General features: G+C 49.6%; 3 protein-coding genes across 3 annotated transcripts; all 3 read left to right on the top strand.

Annotated features, from left to right (window-relative positions):
* The first annotated feature begins 173 nt into the window (after positions 1–173).
* Positions 174–7540, top strand: FOXM1 (forkhead box M1). Its single transcript, XM_075275445.1, has 9 exons — positions 174–226; positions 2239–2795; positions 3151–3299; positions 3460–3663; positions 3745–3873; positions 5115–5150; positions 5617–5677; positions 5758–5927; positions 6491–7540. The coding sequence occupies exons 2-9, from the start codon at positions 2279–2281 to the stop codon at positions 7274–7276; spliced, it is 2052 nt and encodes a 683-aa protein (XP_075131546.1). The 5' UTR covers positions 174–226; positions 2239–2278; the 3' UTR covers positions 7277–7540.
* A 3614-nt stretch (positions 7541–11154) lies between these two features.
* On the top strand, positions 11155–13804 carry TEX52 (testis expressed 52). Its single transcript, XM_075275507.1, has 3 exons — positions 11155–11633; positions 12617–12857; positions 13739–13804. The coding sequence occupies exons 1-3, from the start codon at positions 11155–11157 to the stop codon at positions 13802–13804; spliced, it is 786 nt and encodes a 261-aa protein (XP_075131608.1).
* Positions 13805–15644: 1840 nt separating this feature from the next.
* On the top strand, positions 15645–17324 carry LOC142204198 (E3 ubiquitin-protein ligase TRIM39-like). The gene has a single exon (XM_075275509.1). It carries the CDS (start codon positions 15684–15686, stop codon positions 17322–17324), a length of 1641 nt encoding a protein of 546 aa, XP_075131610.1. The 5' UTR covers positions 15645–15683.
* Positions 17325–18582: the final 1258 nt, after the last annotated feature.

Below are 18582 nucleotides of genomic sequence, written 5' to 3' on the forward strand. Positions count from 1 at the left end.
TGGCTAAGTTCTCTCAGTGCCCTAACGGTCACATCTTGATTGGCTAATCAGGGAGAGGCATTTCAATTGGCTAAACGTTGCTGACGTCATAGGGAGCCGAAAACCATTGGTCTGACTAGGTCATGTGACGCGACGTGTCGCAAAGCGCGCAAATTCAAACTACGGCAGGAACGGAAAGAAGGGAAAGGTGAAGATCCGGAGCTAGAGGCCCGTGCGCCGGTACCGGGTGGGTGTGTATGGCGGCTGCAGGGTGGTGAGGGGGCGGGGTCTGTGAGGAGGGAATGGTCCTGGGTTGGTGCCTGCGGTGGCGCCGTATAGGATAGGCCCGAGGTCACACAGCAGGTCCCAGCATGCCCCGCTGTCCAGTGTCTAGTCCTGGGCTTGGTGTGTACTGATGGGGCATTACCGATGGTTGTATGCGGTGACTGCTGCAGGACTACAACTCCCAGCATGCCCTATACTGTCACTGACCTTGTGCTTGTCACAGCTGAGGGTCTGCTGCAGTGTATCCAGCCTGTGCTGAGGGATTGTTACATTGTATCGTCCTGGAGTCCTGACAGGTGTCTATCCTGGAGACATTGTAACAAGTCCTCAGCTGTGAGATATATTATGGGGGTTTGGGTCCAATCTGGAATGTTCCCAGGCACTGACGGCCATCAGGGGGCGACTCTCAGCAGTGACAGATCCCAATATCAGGGTGACTAAGGTCCTGTTCACACCTGCTGTAGTTTTCTTCTGTATCTAAATCTGATTAGTTCACCAATTTGCTGCTGCGTGCACTTTGTTAGTCAAGGGGGCGTGTCCTAAGAATGGGCGACATGTCCAGCATTACCACCAGGGAAAATATAATTCGCTGTCCATGGTTCCTCTAATGTATGTCAGTGCGTCACATGGCTGGAATGGCTGTGGCCAGCAGGGCATGATGGGGGTTGTAGTCTCATGACGGCTGCGGACCACTACCCTGACAGCCCGCGGACCGCTACCCTGACAGCCCGCGGACCGCTGCCCTGACAGCCCGCGGACCGCTGCCCTGACAGCCCGCGGACCGCTGCCCTGACAGCCCGCGGACCGCTACCCTGACAGCCCGCGGACCGCTGCCCTGACAGCCCGCGGACCGCTACCCTGACAGCCCGCGGACCGCTGCCCTGACAGCCCGCGGACCGCTGCCCTGACAGCCCGCGGACCGCTGCCCTGACAGCCCGCGGACCGCTGCCCTGACAGCCCGCGGACCGCTGCCCTGACAGGCCGCGGACCACCGCAATCCCTGACATTATAAAACCCCATTACAATGCATTTCCAAGTCGCCCCCCATTCTGATGAATATTTTGTTAGACTGTGTTTGGGAAAGCTGGGTGACAGCTACAGTCTTCAGTATTATCACTCTCCCCTACTAACATACAATATTCACATTCTGGGCTGTGGGAAAGCTGGGTGACAGCTACGGTCTTCAGTATTATCATTCTCCCCTACTAACATACAATATTCACATTCTGGGCTGTGGGAAAGCTGGGTGACAGCTACAGTCTTCAGTATTATCACTCTCCCCTACTAACATACAATATTCACATTCTGGGCTGTGGGAAAGCTGGGTGACAGCTACGGTCTTCAGTATTATCATTCTCCCCTACTAACATACAATATTCACATTCTGGGCTGTGGGAAAGTTGGGTGACAGCTACGGTCCTCAGCATGGTCACTCCTCCCTACTTATATCAATGTATCATATCGATTTCCTGCCGTGGGAAAGCTGTGTTATAGTTTTACACAGAATAGTCACATTTGTCTACTCATGTCAATGCAACATTTTCATTCTGGGCTATAGGAAAGCTGGGTGACAGTTACAGTTTATTACAGGACTGTTCCTCGTCCCTGCTCATATTAGTCAAACATTGTCATTTTAGACAGTAGGAAAGCTGGGTGACGGCTGTAATTCCCTACAGCATTGTCGCTCCTCCCTGCTCATAGCAATGCACATTATCATTCTAGGTCGTGGGAAACTGTCACCCAGCTTTCCCAAAGGCTTGACACTTATTACTGCTGCCGGTAAATATTTTCTCAAGCTGTCTTTGGGAAAGCTGGGTGAGCTACAGTTACCCATAGCAGAGAGGAGTGACAATCTTAATAACAATGCAACATTGTCATTCTGGGCTGTGGGAAAGCTGGGTGATGTCACTAGCTGCCCCGGTCACCCAGCTTTTCCAGGATTCCATTCATTCTCCCCGTCCTATCCTCTTGCAGGATCCGTTCTTCCAATGGCGACCACTTATGTTGCGGCATCATGAGATCCAGCCCCCGAAGGCCCCTCATACTAAGACGACGTAGGCTCAACCTCCCCAATCAAGATGGCGTCCGCGGCCCAGGGACCCCTGAACAGAGGCAGACCGCCGTGACCGGTACAGGAGAACGAAGGAAGCAGGATCTGGGGCAGAAAAAGGGGGTACATGAGGCCAAACCAGCGCCCCCAAGCCAGGACCACAGTGGAGGAACCGCGGCATCTTCTTCTGCTCCGAGATCTCCGGCTGAGACCCCTGGTCTCTCAGGGGTTAAGGTCATGGGTCACCCGACCATCCCCGATACTCAGCTGGTGGTCATCCCCCCCGACTCTGACGTAGAGAGTATCATCCAGGCCCTGACCGTGCGGGGGAAGGAGAGCGGCGCCCCCAACAAGTTCATCCTCATCACTGGCAGCGGCTCCTTCCACACACAGGTCGAGAAACTCGGACTCCAAAGCAAAGCGGCCGAGGAAATCGAGACCATCCAGCTGGAGACCCCCGCCCCGTGTCATCAGGAGGACGGTGCGTACATCACTGCTCTCAATAAAGCTTCACACTTCAAAGCTTTGTCATCTTCAACAACTCTACTTGTTGTCAGTTTCCATTCAGAGGCTAAAAACATTGTTTGTTACAATGTGTCAGTGAAGGGATGAGAGTTACCGTATATGAGGGTAGAGAGCAGGGCTGATGTTTGGTACAATGTATCAGTGTACAGAGGAGCTGTCAGTACAATGTATCAGTCCAGTTGTTACAGCACTTTCTCCTATTCTGGACTCCAGTCTGACACTGACATGGGGGGGATCAGTGGCCGTCGTTCTTGTGAGGTGACGCTGATCTCCTCCTGACTTCGTCTCATCGTCTTCTGTTTCATCAGCAGCAGCTACCAAGGAGGGGCCGGAGCTGGACGACAGCCTGACCAATATACACTGGCTGGGGAAGATGAGCTCCGACGGGCTGGGACCCTGTGACGGCAAGGCTGAGGCTGCAGAGAAGGAAAACTGCACCCCTGTGACCGACCCCTCAAAGGTAAAGGGACAAGTGGGAGGAGTAAAAGGTCTCTGATTTATTATGTTTTATCCAGATACAGCAGAACTACAACTCCCAGCATGCCCCGATCACTGTAGGAGATGTCGTTTTGCTGGCGTGTAACGTTCTGTGAGCCTTGGTTACTCTCTTGTGTCTTCAGGTGCAGGAAGAACACAAGGCGGCCCCGGCAACGTCTCAGCCCTGGCAGGGGGATGCCTGTGAGCGCCCCCCATACTCCTACATGGCCCTCATCCAGTTTGCCATTAACAGCACGCCCTCCAAGAGGATGACCCTGAAAGACATCTACACCTGGATCGAGGAGCACTTCCCCTACTTCAAGCACGTGGCCAAACCGGGCTGGAAGGTAAAGTATGGTGGTGAGACGGAGGAGGGGCAGAGTCCTGCTCACTAGTCACTCCTAACCTCTGCATATCGACCTCCATAGAACTCCATCAGGCACAACCTCTCCCTGCACGACATGTTTGTACGGGAGAGCCCGAGCAACAACAAGATCTCCTACTGGACCATCCACCCCCAGGCCAACCGCTGCCTGACCCTCGACCAGGTATTCAAGGTAGGCGCAAATATGGCATCCAGCTGGTGTTGTGCTCCAGAGCTAGAGGATTACAGACAGGAAGTCTGCAGAATAGTGAGTGCAGCTCTGGAGTATAATGCAGGATAAGTAATGTAATGTATGTACACAGTGACTGTACCAGCAGAATAGTGAGCGCAGCTCTGGGGTATAATACAGGATAAGTAATGTAATGTATGTACACAGTGACTGTACCAGCAGAATAGTGAGCGCAGCTCTGGAGTGTAATACAGGATAAGTAATGTAATGTATGTACACAGTGACTGTACCAGCAGAATAGTGAGCGCAGCTCTGGAGTATAATACAGGATAAGTAATGTAATGTATGTACACAGTGACTGTACCAGCAGAATAGTGAGCGCAGCCCTGGAGTATAATACAGGATAAGTAATGTAATGTATGTACACAGTGACTGCACCAGCAGAATAGTGAGCGCAGCTCTGGAGTATAATACAGGATAAGTAATGTAATGTATGTACACAGTGACTGCACCAGCAGAATAGTGAGTGCAGCTCTGGAGTATAATACAGGATAAGTAATGTAATGTATGTACACAGTGACTGCACCAGCAGAATAGTGAGCGCAGCTCTGGAGTATAATACAGGATAAGTAATGTAATGTATGTACACAGTGACTGCACCAGCAGAATAGTGAGCGCAGCTCTGGAGTATAATGCAGGCTGTAATGCTCGTTCACACAGTAAGGGTGCATTCACACTACTGATACGCTGCCTGATTCTGAACGTTAAAACACGGTCAGAATCAGCGCGTATAAAGCAGATCCCATTCATTTCAATGTGAGCCGGCATACGAGCACTCTCCATTGAAATGAATGGGCTGCTTCTTTCACTATGAGCGCTCCCATTGAAGTGAATGGGAAGCGCTCGTGTGTACGGCTCGCCGTGTGAAGGGGCCCGGCGCTCGGCTCAGTCTTAGCCGTACATGCGAGCGCTTCCTATTCACTTCAATGGGAGCGCTCATAGTGAAAGAAGCAGCCCATTCATTTCAATGGAGAGTGCTCGTTTGCCGGCTCCCATAGAAATGAATGGGATCTGCTTTATACGCGCTGATTCTCACCGTGTTTTAACGTTCAGAATCAGGCAGCGTATCAGTGTGAAGGGGCCCTAAAACCTTTTCAAGTACCAGATTTGTAATTATTTTCTCTTCTTTCCTCGGCTGCTGTCTTCTTCGTCTTCTTCGTCGTCTTCTCCATCTTCATCTTCAGGCTTCCAGCTCCTCGTCCTCCACCTGCAGTGAACCAGTAAGTATTTGTGTCCTGATATTTCTCTGAACACTTCTTGTCTAAATTTGCAAAAAGAAACAGATTCTCCTCCTAAGATTTAGACGGTATTAATCTCTGTAGGGAACCCTATAGAGTCTGAACACTTCACACAGCTGATGGTTTGTTACAATTACATCTTGTCCAGTGACTCTTCAGTACAGATCTCTTTCCGCTCCTTATATTTTCTCCTTCACTGATACATTGTAACAATCCATCATTATTTAGCTCACTGAGGATTATCTAGACTGGATGCAACTGTAACAAAGCCTCAGCTGTGAGCAGTATTAGATTTGTACAGATCTTCAGCTGAGATCTTTTGAGGAATTGAACCCCCAAGTCTATCAGAAATCTGCAGCGCTCTTCATTCTGCACATGACGGGGGTAGCAGTATTTATGGGATTTGTCCGGGGTCTATGTTGGGTTTATTTGAGTCTTTCTCTTGTAGCAGCAGCGGCCGATCCCGGAGGTGACTAAGAACATGCAGAACGTTGCGAGTAACATCAGGGGTGAGTTCCCGTCTGCCTCCTCCTCGCATGCAGCTTGGAGTGTAACTTAAGACTGACCCCAGACCCTTCTTCTCCTCCAGCTCCCGAGCGCAAGATGAAACCTCTCCTGCCAAGGGTCGACTCCTATCTGATCCCTGTGCAGTTTCCTGTTACGCAGCCCTTGATCTTCTCTCCGATGGAGGCCTTCAATCCAAACCTGGGGACCTGTGAGGGGCCCCGCAACAGCAAGCGGGTCAAGATCGCCCCCAAGGTTAGTACATTGGGGTAAAGACCGCCCGCTGTAATCTCCTCCATGTTATCCGGTATGGGACCCTTGACAGTCCAGCGCCATGTTAAAGGGGTATTGTTATTAAAGCCACAGGGTAGAGGATAAGTGTCAGGTCGCTGGGCCCCCCAGCATTTAGGAGAATGGGGCCCAAAATTCTCTGCAGCCTTCCTGTGAATGGAATACAAGTACGTTCAATAACTGAAGTCACCAGAGCGATCGAAGTCTATGGAGAGCTGGACAGGCCAAGTGCACTGGTACCTTGTTCACTTGGGGCCCCCTCTCCTGATTGCTGGGGGTCCCCACTGACCTGACACTTATCCCCTACCATGCCTTTAATAATAAAGCTACTTTAAGCGTGCTGACATTGAGCTGAAACACTTCAGGATCCGTTCAGCTTTGATACGTCTAACAGCTGATGGTTTGTTACAATTGTATCCAGACCACCATAGAGGATTGGCTAAACTGGAGACAGTGGAACGTCCCCTCAGCTGTGAGAAGTTTCTGGTCTGTTCAGGTTTTCAGCCTGTGCCTTGTTTTTCTTCCAGGTTGTGTTGGAGATGGAGGAGCCGCCTCTGCCAGAACCCGATAAGATTGAGCCGGACTCCTCCACCTTGCAGACCGGCCTCCCTCAATGCCCGCGGGTGAACGGCTCGAGGAGGAAGCAGCAGCTGGTCACCCCGGGATCTCAGGAGCCGGAGCTGGTTCTCCCTGACACCAGCTCTTCTGACTCCGGTTTGGACACCCAGTTCTCCTTCCTGCAGGACACCCAACCCCAGGAGGGCCCGTCCCAGCTCACCCAAGATGAGGGCTACTCCTTCAAGACCCCCGTTAAGGAGAAGTTCATGAAGCCCCCTGCTTCATCTACTCCCAGCAAACCAATGAGCGACTCTTCCTGCCTCCAGCCCTGGGAGTCGGACTCTCCCCTGACACAAGACCCCTTGCCAGAGTTCAGCCCTGTCAGAATCCCCCGAGGCTCCGCCCTTACCCCCTTCAAGGACAGTTTTGGTACCCTCAGTTTTTGGGAGACTCCTTTCAAAGACTTGCCCTATTTTGGTTCCCCCCCTGATCCGATGGGCACTTGTTCACCCGCTTCCCCTCAGCTGGAAACCCTGGACACGCCTGGCGAAGCTCGCAAACATCGACGCTGTTCCAAGGAGCTGCAAGTAGGAGGCGCCACTAACCGATCGCTCCTGGAGGGGCTGGTGCTGGACACGAAGGACGAGAGCCTCAGTAAGATCCTGCTGGACATCAGCTTCAGCGGGCTAGAGGAGGACAATGGTGTGGGCACGGACACCTCCTACTGGGGCCAGCTGCTCAATGAGCTCAGATAGAGGCCTGCACCCCCAACAAAATCTAATTCATTGTCAACCATTCAGGGTTGTGGGAAAGCTTTGTGGCAGCAACACCTAGGAGCTGACGTTATGTATCCCCAGGCTTGATGGTGTCCAGTTATACAGCACAACATGAACAGGGAATCTATTCCTCGGCAAGTTTGCCTTTCAGAGTTCTAGAAAAGTTGGGTGACAGTAGGGTTATGGCAGGGTCTGTTAAAGTAGCAGAAGAAGGTGATGTATGTGCAGGGAAAAGTGCTGTTCAGGATCCCAGTAAAGCTGGGGCTCTGTAACGTCCGGAATGGCAGCAACACAGGAACAGTTCATTTATTCCTAAGTGGATTTACCATTCAGGGTTCTGGAGAAGTTGGGTGACGGCTAGTAGTGCTGTCGATATGATTCCCCTGCACTGCCAGGGACCAGTGAGGTGGCCACGGAGGAGAATAATGTTGCCCCAGCTTTTCTAGGGTCCTGTATGGTAGCTATACTAAAGTGGTAACCTAATCCTTGGTTGGCTTCCCTTTCAGAACTTTTGGAAAGCTGGGTGATGGACCTGTGAGAATACGCAGAATGGCCAGTGTGCAAAGGGCTACAAACATGGCTGACAGTTACTGGCTCTTATAATGGTGGCACACAGTATAGCGCCCCCATATGGTGTAATGTGGTTAGTGCCCCATATGGTATAATACTGGGGGGGGGGGGTTTGCTCTAGTCTGGAGAGGGGGGGGGGGGTGTCTTATTTACATGTCCATTTTATTTCTTTTTTAATGGGGGGGGATTTTAAGCCCCTCTAGGGGGTGACCCCACAATGGTCAGCGATCTGAGCCCATAGACTGTAATCCTATTGCTGAGTCCTGCCATGTGCAGCGCTCTATAGTAATGTGGCATTGGCCAGCCCGGGGCCCCGGCGTAGTCTCAGCCACTTTAACCCTTTACTATTTCACCTCTCCAGACTCCGCCATGTGACTCTAACCCACCAACCATGGTCGTCACCCAGCTTTCCAAGAAATAGATGTGACCGAACAATCCTGGAATAGAACTACATAATGATCCGTAAGAAGAGGGTGACAGAAGGGAAGGGGTTACTGATGGAGGGGGACGTGTCTTACAATATTAGCGGGGTCTTGGGGTACATGTTATATGGGATGTTCTATATTGAGGTGTGAGGCGCCCCCTATCTATTTATATGAAGACTGTATTTATCGCATAGCTGTGTATATAGTGTATAGGGCTCAGCCACCGTCACATTATGGCGTCTCTTAAAGGGGCGCCTCTCTCCGTTCTCCTCAATATCCAAAAAAAAATATAAGATTTTTCTGTCCTGTATAAACCAAGTACTCACAGCTGAGGTTTTGTTACAATGGCGTCTAGTGTAGATACTAGATGCGCTGATAGTGTAACAGAACCTCAGCTGTGAGAAACATTAGGATGTATACAAGGTGAAAATGCCCATTACATAAGAAGGGGCTGGCTGCTGTCTTAAAGGGCCGGTAGCACTGTTTATCATGGTGAGATCGGTCACACCTATGGTTAATAACAGGGAATAATAGATTGTAGAGCACAGGTGTACCGGCCCTTTAAATCCCAGCATCCTTCAGTCCAGGGCAGTGAATGTGCTGTAGATGGTTTATTATGTATGTGTATATTATATAATGTGATCTCTATATATAGTATTAGACACACCGCCCCCTAGTGTTTATGTGTACAATGCTTCGGGTAGGTTCCGACCCCCCAAAGTGTTGCCAGATTGTGTATATTCTGCTGTATCCACTACCATGACTAATGGCGACCAGAACGGCCTTCCCCGGTGTTGTCACCCAGCTTTCCCATAGTCCTGATTAAGATTTATCTGTAGATTCGCCCCCGTTCATGTATTTCTGAATTTTTCCTTTTTTAGAAATCAGTGTTTGCATCACCCTACAAAAAAAATAATTGTGACTGACCATGTAAAAAAAAAATTTGTAGTTCTCCTATTGGCCACTAGAGGTCAGTACAACGTCCTCCAATAATGAAGGCGGCCTCTTACAGTCTGCTGCAAAACTTCATCTGACCACTAGTATAGGGTTATAGTCATAGGGAGGTGAACACACTGACAATGGGGAAGGGAAGGGCGTACCAAATACAGGGGGGGGGGGGGGGACAGACTGTATAGGACCTGACTACTCCCTGATCCATGGCAACCATGAATGTAGTCACAGCCCCGCCCCCTTTATATTGCATAACTATATTGTAATCTCTGGTTTAAGGTTCGTATCTATCACAACATCTACAAATAAAGTTATTTCAACCCCATACTATCTGTGTTGCTTCATTTTCAAGCCCCTCCCCCTTCAGAAAAGGGCGGGCTTAAACCTCAAAATTTGGCCCGGAACGGCTGATAACATGGAGCGATAGCTGGCGTTCAATATTCACATCAGAAGATGAATTTGTAATGTGGGGGACTTTATTTTGTGTAGTTCCCCTTTAAGAAAGTTGATACATTGTTGCGGTGATTTATAACTTGTATCTCTCCGTTTAATAACTACAACTCTCAGCATATCCTGAAAGCAGCGAACTGCTGCAAAGTGCGACTCACAGTGGTCAACTGCTGCAAAACTACAACTCCCAGCATATCCTGAAAGGAGCGAACTGCTGCAAAGTGCGACTCACAGTGGTCAACTGCTGCAAAACTACAACTCCCAGCATATCCTGAAAGCAGCGAACTGCTGCAAACTGCGACTCACAGTGGTCAACTGCTGCAAAACTACAACTCCCAGCATGACCTGAAAGCAGCGAACTGCTGCAAACTGCGACTCACAGTGGTCAACTGCTGCAAAACTACAACTCCCAGCATGACCTGAAAGCAGGGAACTGCTGCAAACTGCGACTGGCAGTAGTCAACTGCTGCAAAACTACAACTTCCAGTATAATGCAGGCTGTCAGGGCATGCTGGGATTTGTAGTTTTACAATAGGTTACATTGAATCCCGTAACTTTACTCCTTCCCAATTCCTGCCCTGCAGACGCCGCACCTCTTCCCCCCCCTCTATTCACAGGCAGGGCCGTCTTCATGGAGACGGCGTCAACAAGAGCGTCCATGCCGGAGAGTGCGGCCTCCTCAGGTATGATGGGAGTAGATTCCTCTAATCTTCCATACAAGGGGCGCCTTGTCATTTTAGCAGATCTTGGCTGTTTGCATAAATCTACACGCCCCAGTTCGTGACATTGAAATCCATTCTCTAATAGTTCTCACAGCTGAGGGTTTGTTACAATTGTATCCAGTCTGGACAGTGCTCTGTGAGCTGATAACACTAACACGTCCTTCACTGATTCAGTGTAACAGACTGTAATCCCTGGATGTACTGTAACAAACCCTCAGATGTGAACAGTCAGAATGAGGTTTCTGTCTGGAGGAGGGGGAGGTGATATGTGATGGCGCAGGACCTGGCGGGGGCAGGACGTGGCGGTAATAGAAGAGTAGGCCTGAAAGCGGAGAACGAGGGGAGCTGAGGACACGAGAGCGGAAGATCTGGGTCATGGCAGGAAGAGACAAGACGGCAAATCCTCCGTATACAGCAGTATTACAGGAGAAGAATACGGGGCATCGGTGCCTGGAGGGGGAAGCACCCCCTTTTTTGGCATCATAGACCCCAACGCTTGCCCTTCTGCCATGTAAAAAGACCCCAGCATTATAAATGGCATATCCTGTAGTAACCACTGGTGACCAGAGGGTGGCGCTGTAACACTAGTGCACTCGATAGCCATATTATACAATGATAGGACAAGCCTCTGGCCAGTGGCCGATGACATCATGAGGTGGGTGCAGTGACATCACTACTGATTGTACAATAAATTGTCTGATTGCAGGTCCCGGGATTCCCCAAAGCTGATGCCCCGGCCATGTCTTGGAGTTCGCACCCCATCCCGCTACTGTCAGACCCCCCAGTCCACACTTCCGGCTTCACTCCCCGCAGCATCCATAGGATCCTATTACAGCACCCCCCTTATACAGATGCAAAGCTGGAGCTGATGACAAAAATCAGGAGCCCCTTAAGGAAACGGCAGCCCCCAAATCACACCCTGGGCTACCTCACATGGCTAGAAGTCAGCCGCTTGCCCCCTGTCCTCTCCCTGCGCCAAGACAGACCCCATGACAGCGCGGTGTGGAGACAGATCAGTGCAGCCCCGGCCTGCCCAGGACCCCGGCGGACCGTCCCACCACCGTCCCGCATGGAGGGGAACACATGGGACAAGTTCATCTGCTGCCGGGGAATACAGAGAAGTGACAGGGATTCAAGGGCGTTACGTATTCGTAGCCAAGGAAGGATGCCCCCTACAGACACTCACGGGAATATCCTACCACCGGAAGGCCTCAGGCGGTAAGGATTTATTATATATATATGTGTGTGTGTAATCGGTGAAAGGGGTAATTGTGGTGGCCTAGGGCAGTGACGGGGTTAATATCAGGTTCTATGGTGGCCTAGGGCAGTGACAGGGTTAATTTCAGGTTCTATGGTGGCCTAGGGCAGTGACGGGGTTAATTTCAGGTTCTCTGGTGGCCTAGGGCAGCGAAGGGGTTAATCTCAGGTTCTATGGCGGCCTAGGGCAGTGAAGGGGTTAATCTCAGGTTCTATGGTGGCCTAGGGCAGCAAAGGGGTTAATCTCAGGTTCTATGGTGGCCTAGGGCAGTGAAGGGGTTAATCTCAGGTTATATGGTGGTCCAGGACAGTGAAGGGGTTAATCTCAGGTTATATGGTGGTCCAGGACAGTGAAGGGGTTAACCTCAGGTTATATGGTGGTCCAGGACAGTGAAGGGGTTAATCTCAGGTTATATGGTGGTCCAGGACAGTGAAGGGGTTAATACGAGCCTCCTTGATCACCTTTGTATTGGTCCCGCCCACTTCACGTGGGCCCTGTAGGTGGCGCTGCCTCAGCTTTAGGCGTGAGGCCCAATCGCAGGCCTCGGCAGTGACCTGGGAGAACCAAAGAAGCAGGGGATGCCGGGGTAAGAGCACCGCACCCCACAAGCCCAGGAAGGTGGGCATGAGGGGTAATTATTTTTCTGCCCCTCCCCTGGGGCTCGGGATCAGATTGGCCCATTGGGCATTCGGTGAATCTCGTGTTGGGTCCCCGTACCAAGAAGTAACAGCTAGAAGTGAGCGAACCCGTTCCGAACAAGCCAAAAATTTCTACTAAGCCCAACTCGTTATGAACTTTTTCCAAAAAGTCGCTGGGGAGGGGGGCAGGTAAAGTGTATCAGCCCGGAGGTCTCTAGGTCACCTACCACAGAGGGGCAGTAGAGGTCACCTCTTAGGTAATTTTCCAGACGTTACGAGGAGTCATCTGTGATGTTTTTGGACAGATACAAGGCACCGGCTATAACCACGGCAGCTGCTCCACAAGAGCCGTCCATCCCTGCGGAGACGGGACGTTACACTGCACCCCAGATTCCCCACAAACCCCAAAACCTGATCCTAAAGAACAGCGCCCCCAACCATCACGAAATCCTACAGAAATATCGGGAGCTGCAGCGAGGATCGCCGAGCATCGCACCGTATAACAGCAGGATGAGCACTCCGAGGACCGCGCCGCCAGTCACCCAAGTGCGACCCCTCAAAAACCAGGATTAGAATAGGAAATGTGGGAATATGTCGACCTGTGTCGTGCCCAGAAGTGTGACCAACATGACAGACTTAGATACACGGCTCAGCAGGAAGTATCACACATGACAGGCTTAGATACACGGCTCAGCAGGAAGTATCACACATGACAGACTTAGATACACGGCTCAGCAGGAAGTATCACACATGACAGACTTAGATACACGGCTCAGCAGGAAGTATCGCACATGACAGACTTAGATACACGGCTCAGCAGGAAGTATCACACATGACAGACTTAGATACACGGCTCAGCAGGAAGTATCACACATGACAGGCTTAGATACACAGCTCAGCAGGAAGTATCACACATGACAGACTTAGATACACAGCTCAGCAGGAAGTATCACACATGACAGACTTAGATACACGGCTCAGCAGGAAGTATCACACATGACAGACTTAGATACACAGCTCAGCAGGAAGTATCACACATGACAGACTTAGATACACAGCTCAGCAGGAAGTATCACACATGACAGACTTAGATACGTCAGCTCAACAGCAAGCACTGTTCCATATATATAATCTAAGAAAGTGTAAACTACTTCTCCGGTCTTTCTTCTGTGCGCCTCCTCTCTACAACCTGGCGTAGTCGTAGTCGCTGTGCCAGTCTTGGGAGATTTTCCAGGTTGCCTAGGAGGTCTCTGCTTTATCCATGAGACCTAATAGGATTCCTGGGCAGACGTTGTGTATGACATGTCATGCAGCAGGGTCTGTGTGGTCTATAGGATCACACCTAAGGGTATATAGAAGGCGGCCACCCTACTACTCCAGCCGCTGTCTCCATTTTCATCAACATGAGAGTTTTCTTTTACTAAAAGTTCAATAGTCGCCACCAAAGCGACCAGACCGAGGCCGAGTCACAGGAAACCTCCCATATGGAGTAATGGAGGCAGTGGCTGCAGCAGTAGAGAGGCCGCCTGCTATATACTATATACCATCCCTAGAGGAGCCGGCTGCCCAGCCATTGATATCGCCGCAACGTTACAAACGAAACAATCCCATATTATTAGATGGGGTCACGCGTAGTTATCTGTGTCCTTTTATAAAGGCCAAGTCAGGGGCGCTGAGGTTCCTCCATACTACAAGCTAGCCAAGGTCCTCAGGGTAACAAGCTGCTCCTCTCCGGACACCTCCACCCGGCGCAGCCTTTATATAGCATGCCCCTTCACACCGCCGGGAACCTGGGAAGACGCAGATGAGTCCAAACATCTCAGAGTGCAAGTCACGTATCATCACAACCCTGCTGAGCTACAGATCCAGGTCCAGAACCCAAATGTGGTGGAACCGACATCTAGGAGACATCTATGGTCCATGACATAAATGTGAGTAATGACGAGTTTTGAAAAATTGCTTGTGTCCAAAACAACCATGTTGAGGAAAACCTCGGCTCTCTTACACAGATTTATCACTCCTCCAGCTTCTTATAAACCAGCGTACCTCACTAGCTGGGAGAAGGAACTGAATATATCCTTATCCGAGGAGGACACCGAATTGGCCCTGAAGGCGTCGCATGGTTTTTCCACCTGTATCAGATTACAGGAAAATAGTTTTAAGCTTTTGTCCAGATGGTACAGGACCCCCGAATGGCTGGTACAAAATGGCCTCTCAAAAGACTCAAATTGTTGGAGATGCCTTTCACAGAGGGGCACCTACCTGCATATCTGGTGGACTTGTCCCAAGATTGCACCCTTCTGGAGGGAAGTTATGAACCATATTTCAGACATTAGAGGATCCCCTTTTACACTTACTCCAGAAACACTTTTCCTGTCATTACCGAAGGTAACCTACTCTCCATCCAAGGATCGACTAATCACCATGCTTTTGGCAGCAGCCAAACTCTTAATCCCGAGGTTTTGGTTACAAGAGTCACCACCACCTATCGACCTCTGGATACGGACAGTCCAGGATATAGCTAGACTGGAGGAATTGCTTAGCTGGTCTTCTAGAACACATGATAACTTTTTGAAAGTCTGGAGGCCATGGAGATTGTTTATGGCTACTAGATCATCTGACTCCTTATGATTACAACATATAACATCACCACCCCTTTGCGCAATATACCTACAAATTTAATGTCCCACCACTTTATTCTCTACATCTATTTCATACCCACCCTCTCCCCCTCTTTTCCTTTATCCCCTCAGGAATTTGTACTTCTTTCCTGGTTATTGGTGTTTATTCTTTAACCCTTCAATGAGAAATGCTGTTATTGGTCCTGCGTGACCACTGTTGTTATATACCTTTCACAGTACCACTTGATTTGTAACTGAACTATGTTTGCTTTTGAGTTATGCACCCAGTCCGGGAATATCCGCACTGTTGAATTACCTTTCTATTCTTTTGTCTATGTACCTTAAAAAATCTTCAATAAAAATGTTTGAATTAAAAAAAAAAAATAAATGTGAGTAATGAGAAACCCTTTAGTGGAATAGAAAGTGAGAAGTCATAAGGAATCAGTAATGAAGAAGAGAAAGCTGGAGCGCGCCCAGCGGACAAGAACATCGGCCATGTTTGGTTTGTCTGCCTCTAAGCAGGTTTAGTCATGGAGTCTCCTGGTCTGGGACAAGAGCTGCTCTGTTTCCATCTGAGCCTTGTAGATCCTGTAACCATGAGACGTGGAGACAATGTCCATGTTGATTGTATCCTTAGATACCTGGTCACCAACCCTGCACATACACGAAGACAAGCTCAGCGAGTCCTTTCTGTAAATGTGAATCGCACCCGCTGGTGACTTATCTTCACTTCTTCCTTCTGTTGTCAGCGATGGCGTCTGCTGGTCTTGAGAAGGAGCTGGAATGCTCCATCTGTCTGAGCCTTTATACCGATCCTGTAACCCTGAGATGTGGACACAACTTCTGCCGGGTCTGTATCGATCAGCACCTGAATACACAGGAGGGGTCCAGAGCTTATTCCTGTCCTGACTGTAGAGAAGAGTTTCGGGATCGGCCGGAACTGAAGAAGAACATAACTCTGTGTAATGTAGTGGAGAACGTTCAGTCTACTCAGTCACATCAGGAGGAGATCTCCGGGATCCGCTGCACTTACTGTGTGGACTCTCCTGCACCTGCTGTTAGGTCCTGTCTACATTGTGAAGCTTCTCTGTGTGATCAACATCTGAGAGTCCACAGCAAAGGACCAGAACACGTCCTAACTGAGCCCAGCACCGACCTGGAGAAGAGGAAATGTCCTGTCCATAAGAAGGTCCTGGAATATTACTGCACCGAGGACTCTGCTTGTATCTGTGTGTCCTGTAGTCTGGCCGGAGAACATCGAGGACACCAAGTAGAGATGCTGGATGAGGCCTCCAAAAACAAGAAGAAGAAACTCAAAGACGTTCTCTGGAAACTGATCACAAAGAGAGAGAAGACTGAGGAAAGAGTCCAGAGTCTGGAGGAGCAATGGGGAAAAGCTCAAGAAAAAGCATCTGGAGATGCCAAGAGAGTCACTGCCCTGTTTATAGATATCAGGAGACGACTGGACTACCTGGAGAAGGAGATCCTGAGTGAGATCTCCAGGCAGGAGAAGCAGCGGTCACTGTCACTCTCTGATAGGATCCATAAGCTGGAAATAAAGAAGGACGAGCTGTCCATGAATATAAGACACATTGAGGAGCTGTGTAAGATGTCTGATCCACTGACTGTCTTACAGGATCCAGATACAGGTGACTTGTATGATCCTGAGGAGGAGGGAGATGATGAGGACACAGGGGGAGATGATGAAGATGATGAGGACACAGGGGAAGATGATGAAGATGATCGGGGTGTGGAATTTATATCAAAGATATCGCACATGTTATCTGATATAACGAGAGATGGAAGTGTCGTCTTCTATATGCAGGATCCGGCAGACATATTACTGGATGTAAACTCAGCTCATAATAATCTCCTTATCTCAGACGACCTGAAGACTGCGACCTGGACAGATACAAGACAGAATCGCCCGGAAACAGCCAAGAGGTTCCAGGATAATCCTCAGGTGATAAGTAGCAGGAGGTTTACCTCAGGGCGCCATTACTGGGATGTGGAGGTTGGGGGGTCGGGTTTTTGGAGTGTGGGGGTGTGTTACCCCAGTATAGCCAGAAGGGGGCCCCAGTCATTCATTGGAGATAATAACAAATCCTGGTGCTTAAATATAGGAAAGAGCGATCGGTGTTCAGTGATACATGACAGCGAAGCCATCGAGTTATCTCATGAGGTCTCCAGTAACAGATTCAGGATCTATCTGGATTATGAGGCCGGGCAGTTGTCCTTTTATGAGCTGTGTGACCCCATCAGACGTCTATGTACCTTCAAAACCTTCACTACCACCTTCACCGAGCCCCTTCATGCTGCATTATGGGTATTTGATGACTATATAAAGATAGCAGAGACATCGGCAGCCCAGAGACATGATGGGAGAAGATGACGCAGATCCGAGACTTGATATTGATGATCTACACTACTATTGATTCTATGAACAACGCTGTAATTGTAAGGAATGTATAAATATGACTTAAAGGGATTCTCACCAGAACTACAACATCTGAATCCAACCCCATAGATAGATAGGTTAGGGTCACCTGAACCAAACGGTGTTTTCCCCTTGTGAATCGGAGCCTCTGTTACCAAGATACGGTCTTTTTTTCAATATACAAATGAGCTCTTTTCCAAAATGGCGGCGCCCGTACTGCTCCAGGAAGTCATTTGCATATTGACAAAATGGGCGATATCTCGGCAACAGAGTCTCCGATTCACAAGGGGAAAAGACCGTTTGATTCAGGGGACCCGAACCTATCTATCTATGGGGTTGGATTGAGTTGTTGTAGTTCTGATGACACTTCCTTTAATATGCTTAAAAAAAAACAAAAAATGTAACTTCTAAACAGTTCCTGTGTTACGAATCACTCGTGTGCTGCTCGGTCTCCACCACCCCATGTTCTCAGTGAGCCCGGGCCACAAAATTGACAACTATAGGAGCGGTCCTGAGATTTGCCCTGGGCTCACTGCTGTATACGGGTGTGTGACATGAGGCCACAGACATGAGGGGGTCAGATCGCACCCCTCGCACCGTATCAATGGCAACTTCATGCGTTTACAAAATGATTCCTATATTGATGATATTAGATTTTGATTATTACATTCTTATTACACGTCACATGTTGTATGTCTCTTTGTATGTGCCACACACAGTAGTTCATCAAGTTACCCTGCAACAGCTATAGGGCACTATTCACACGGCACACAGATGTTCTTAAAGGACCAGTAAACCGTGAACTAACATGCAAATGAAAAATGTGCCCACGGCTAAGAGTCAGGTATACGGAGGAGCGGGCACCATCCCCCACCGCTTATACTGATCTCTGAAGCTACATCAGGGGGTACCATCTATATCAGGGGAGTGTTTCTGGGGACACTTATTATAGTACACACCAGGTTACTAGGAGATGGGAGGTCCTGTAATAGGACACTAGGGGGCACCAGGGTCTTAGTTTTGCAGGTCCCGGGGGGCAGCGGAGGTTTCGGGATTCATTCATAGTCCTGTTTTGTTGAGCTTCTCCCCGAGCTCTGGTTTGGCTCAAAGTCACATGACCATGGAGAGAGCGCCAGCGAGCGGAGACACTACATGTAAACAGCGGCGGGGGACAGTATATAGAGCGGCCGCCTGTATTTATTAATAGAGCCGT

This window comes from Leptodactylus fuscus, chromosome 5, assembly GCF_031893055.1.
Source record: "Leptodactylus fuscus isolate aLepFus1 chromosome 5, aLepFus1.hap2, whole genome shotgun sequence".
NCBI classification, from domain to species: Eukaryota; Metazoa; Chordata; class Amphibia; order Anura; family Leptodactylidae; genus Leptodactylus; species Leptodactylus fuscus.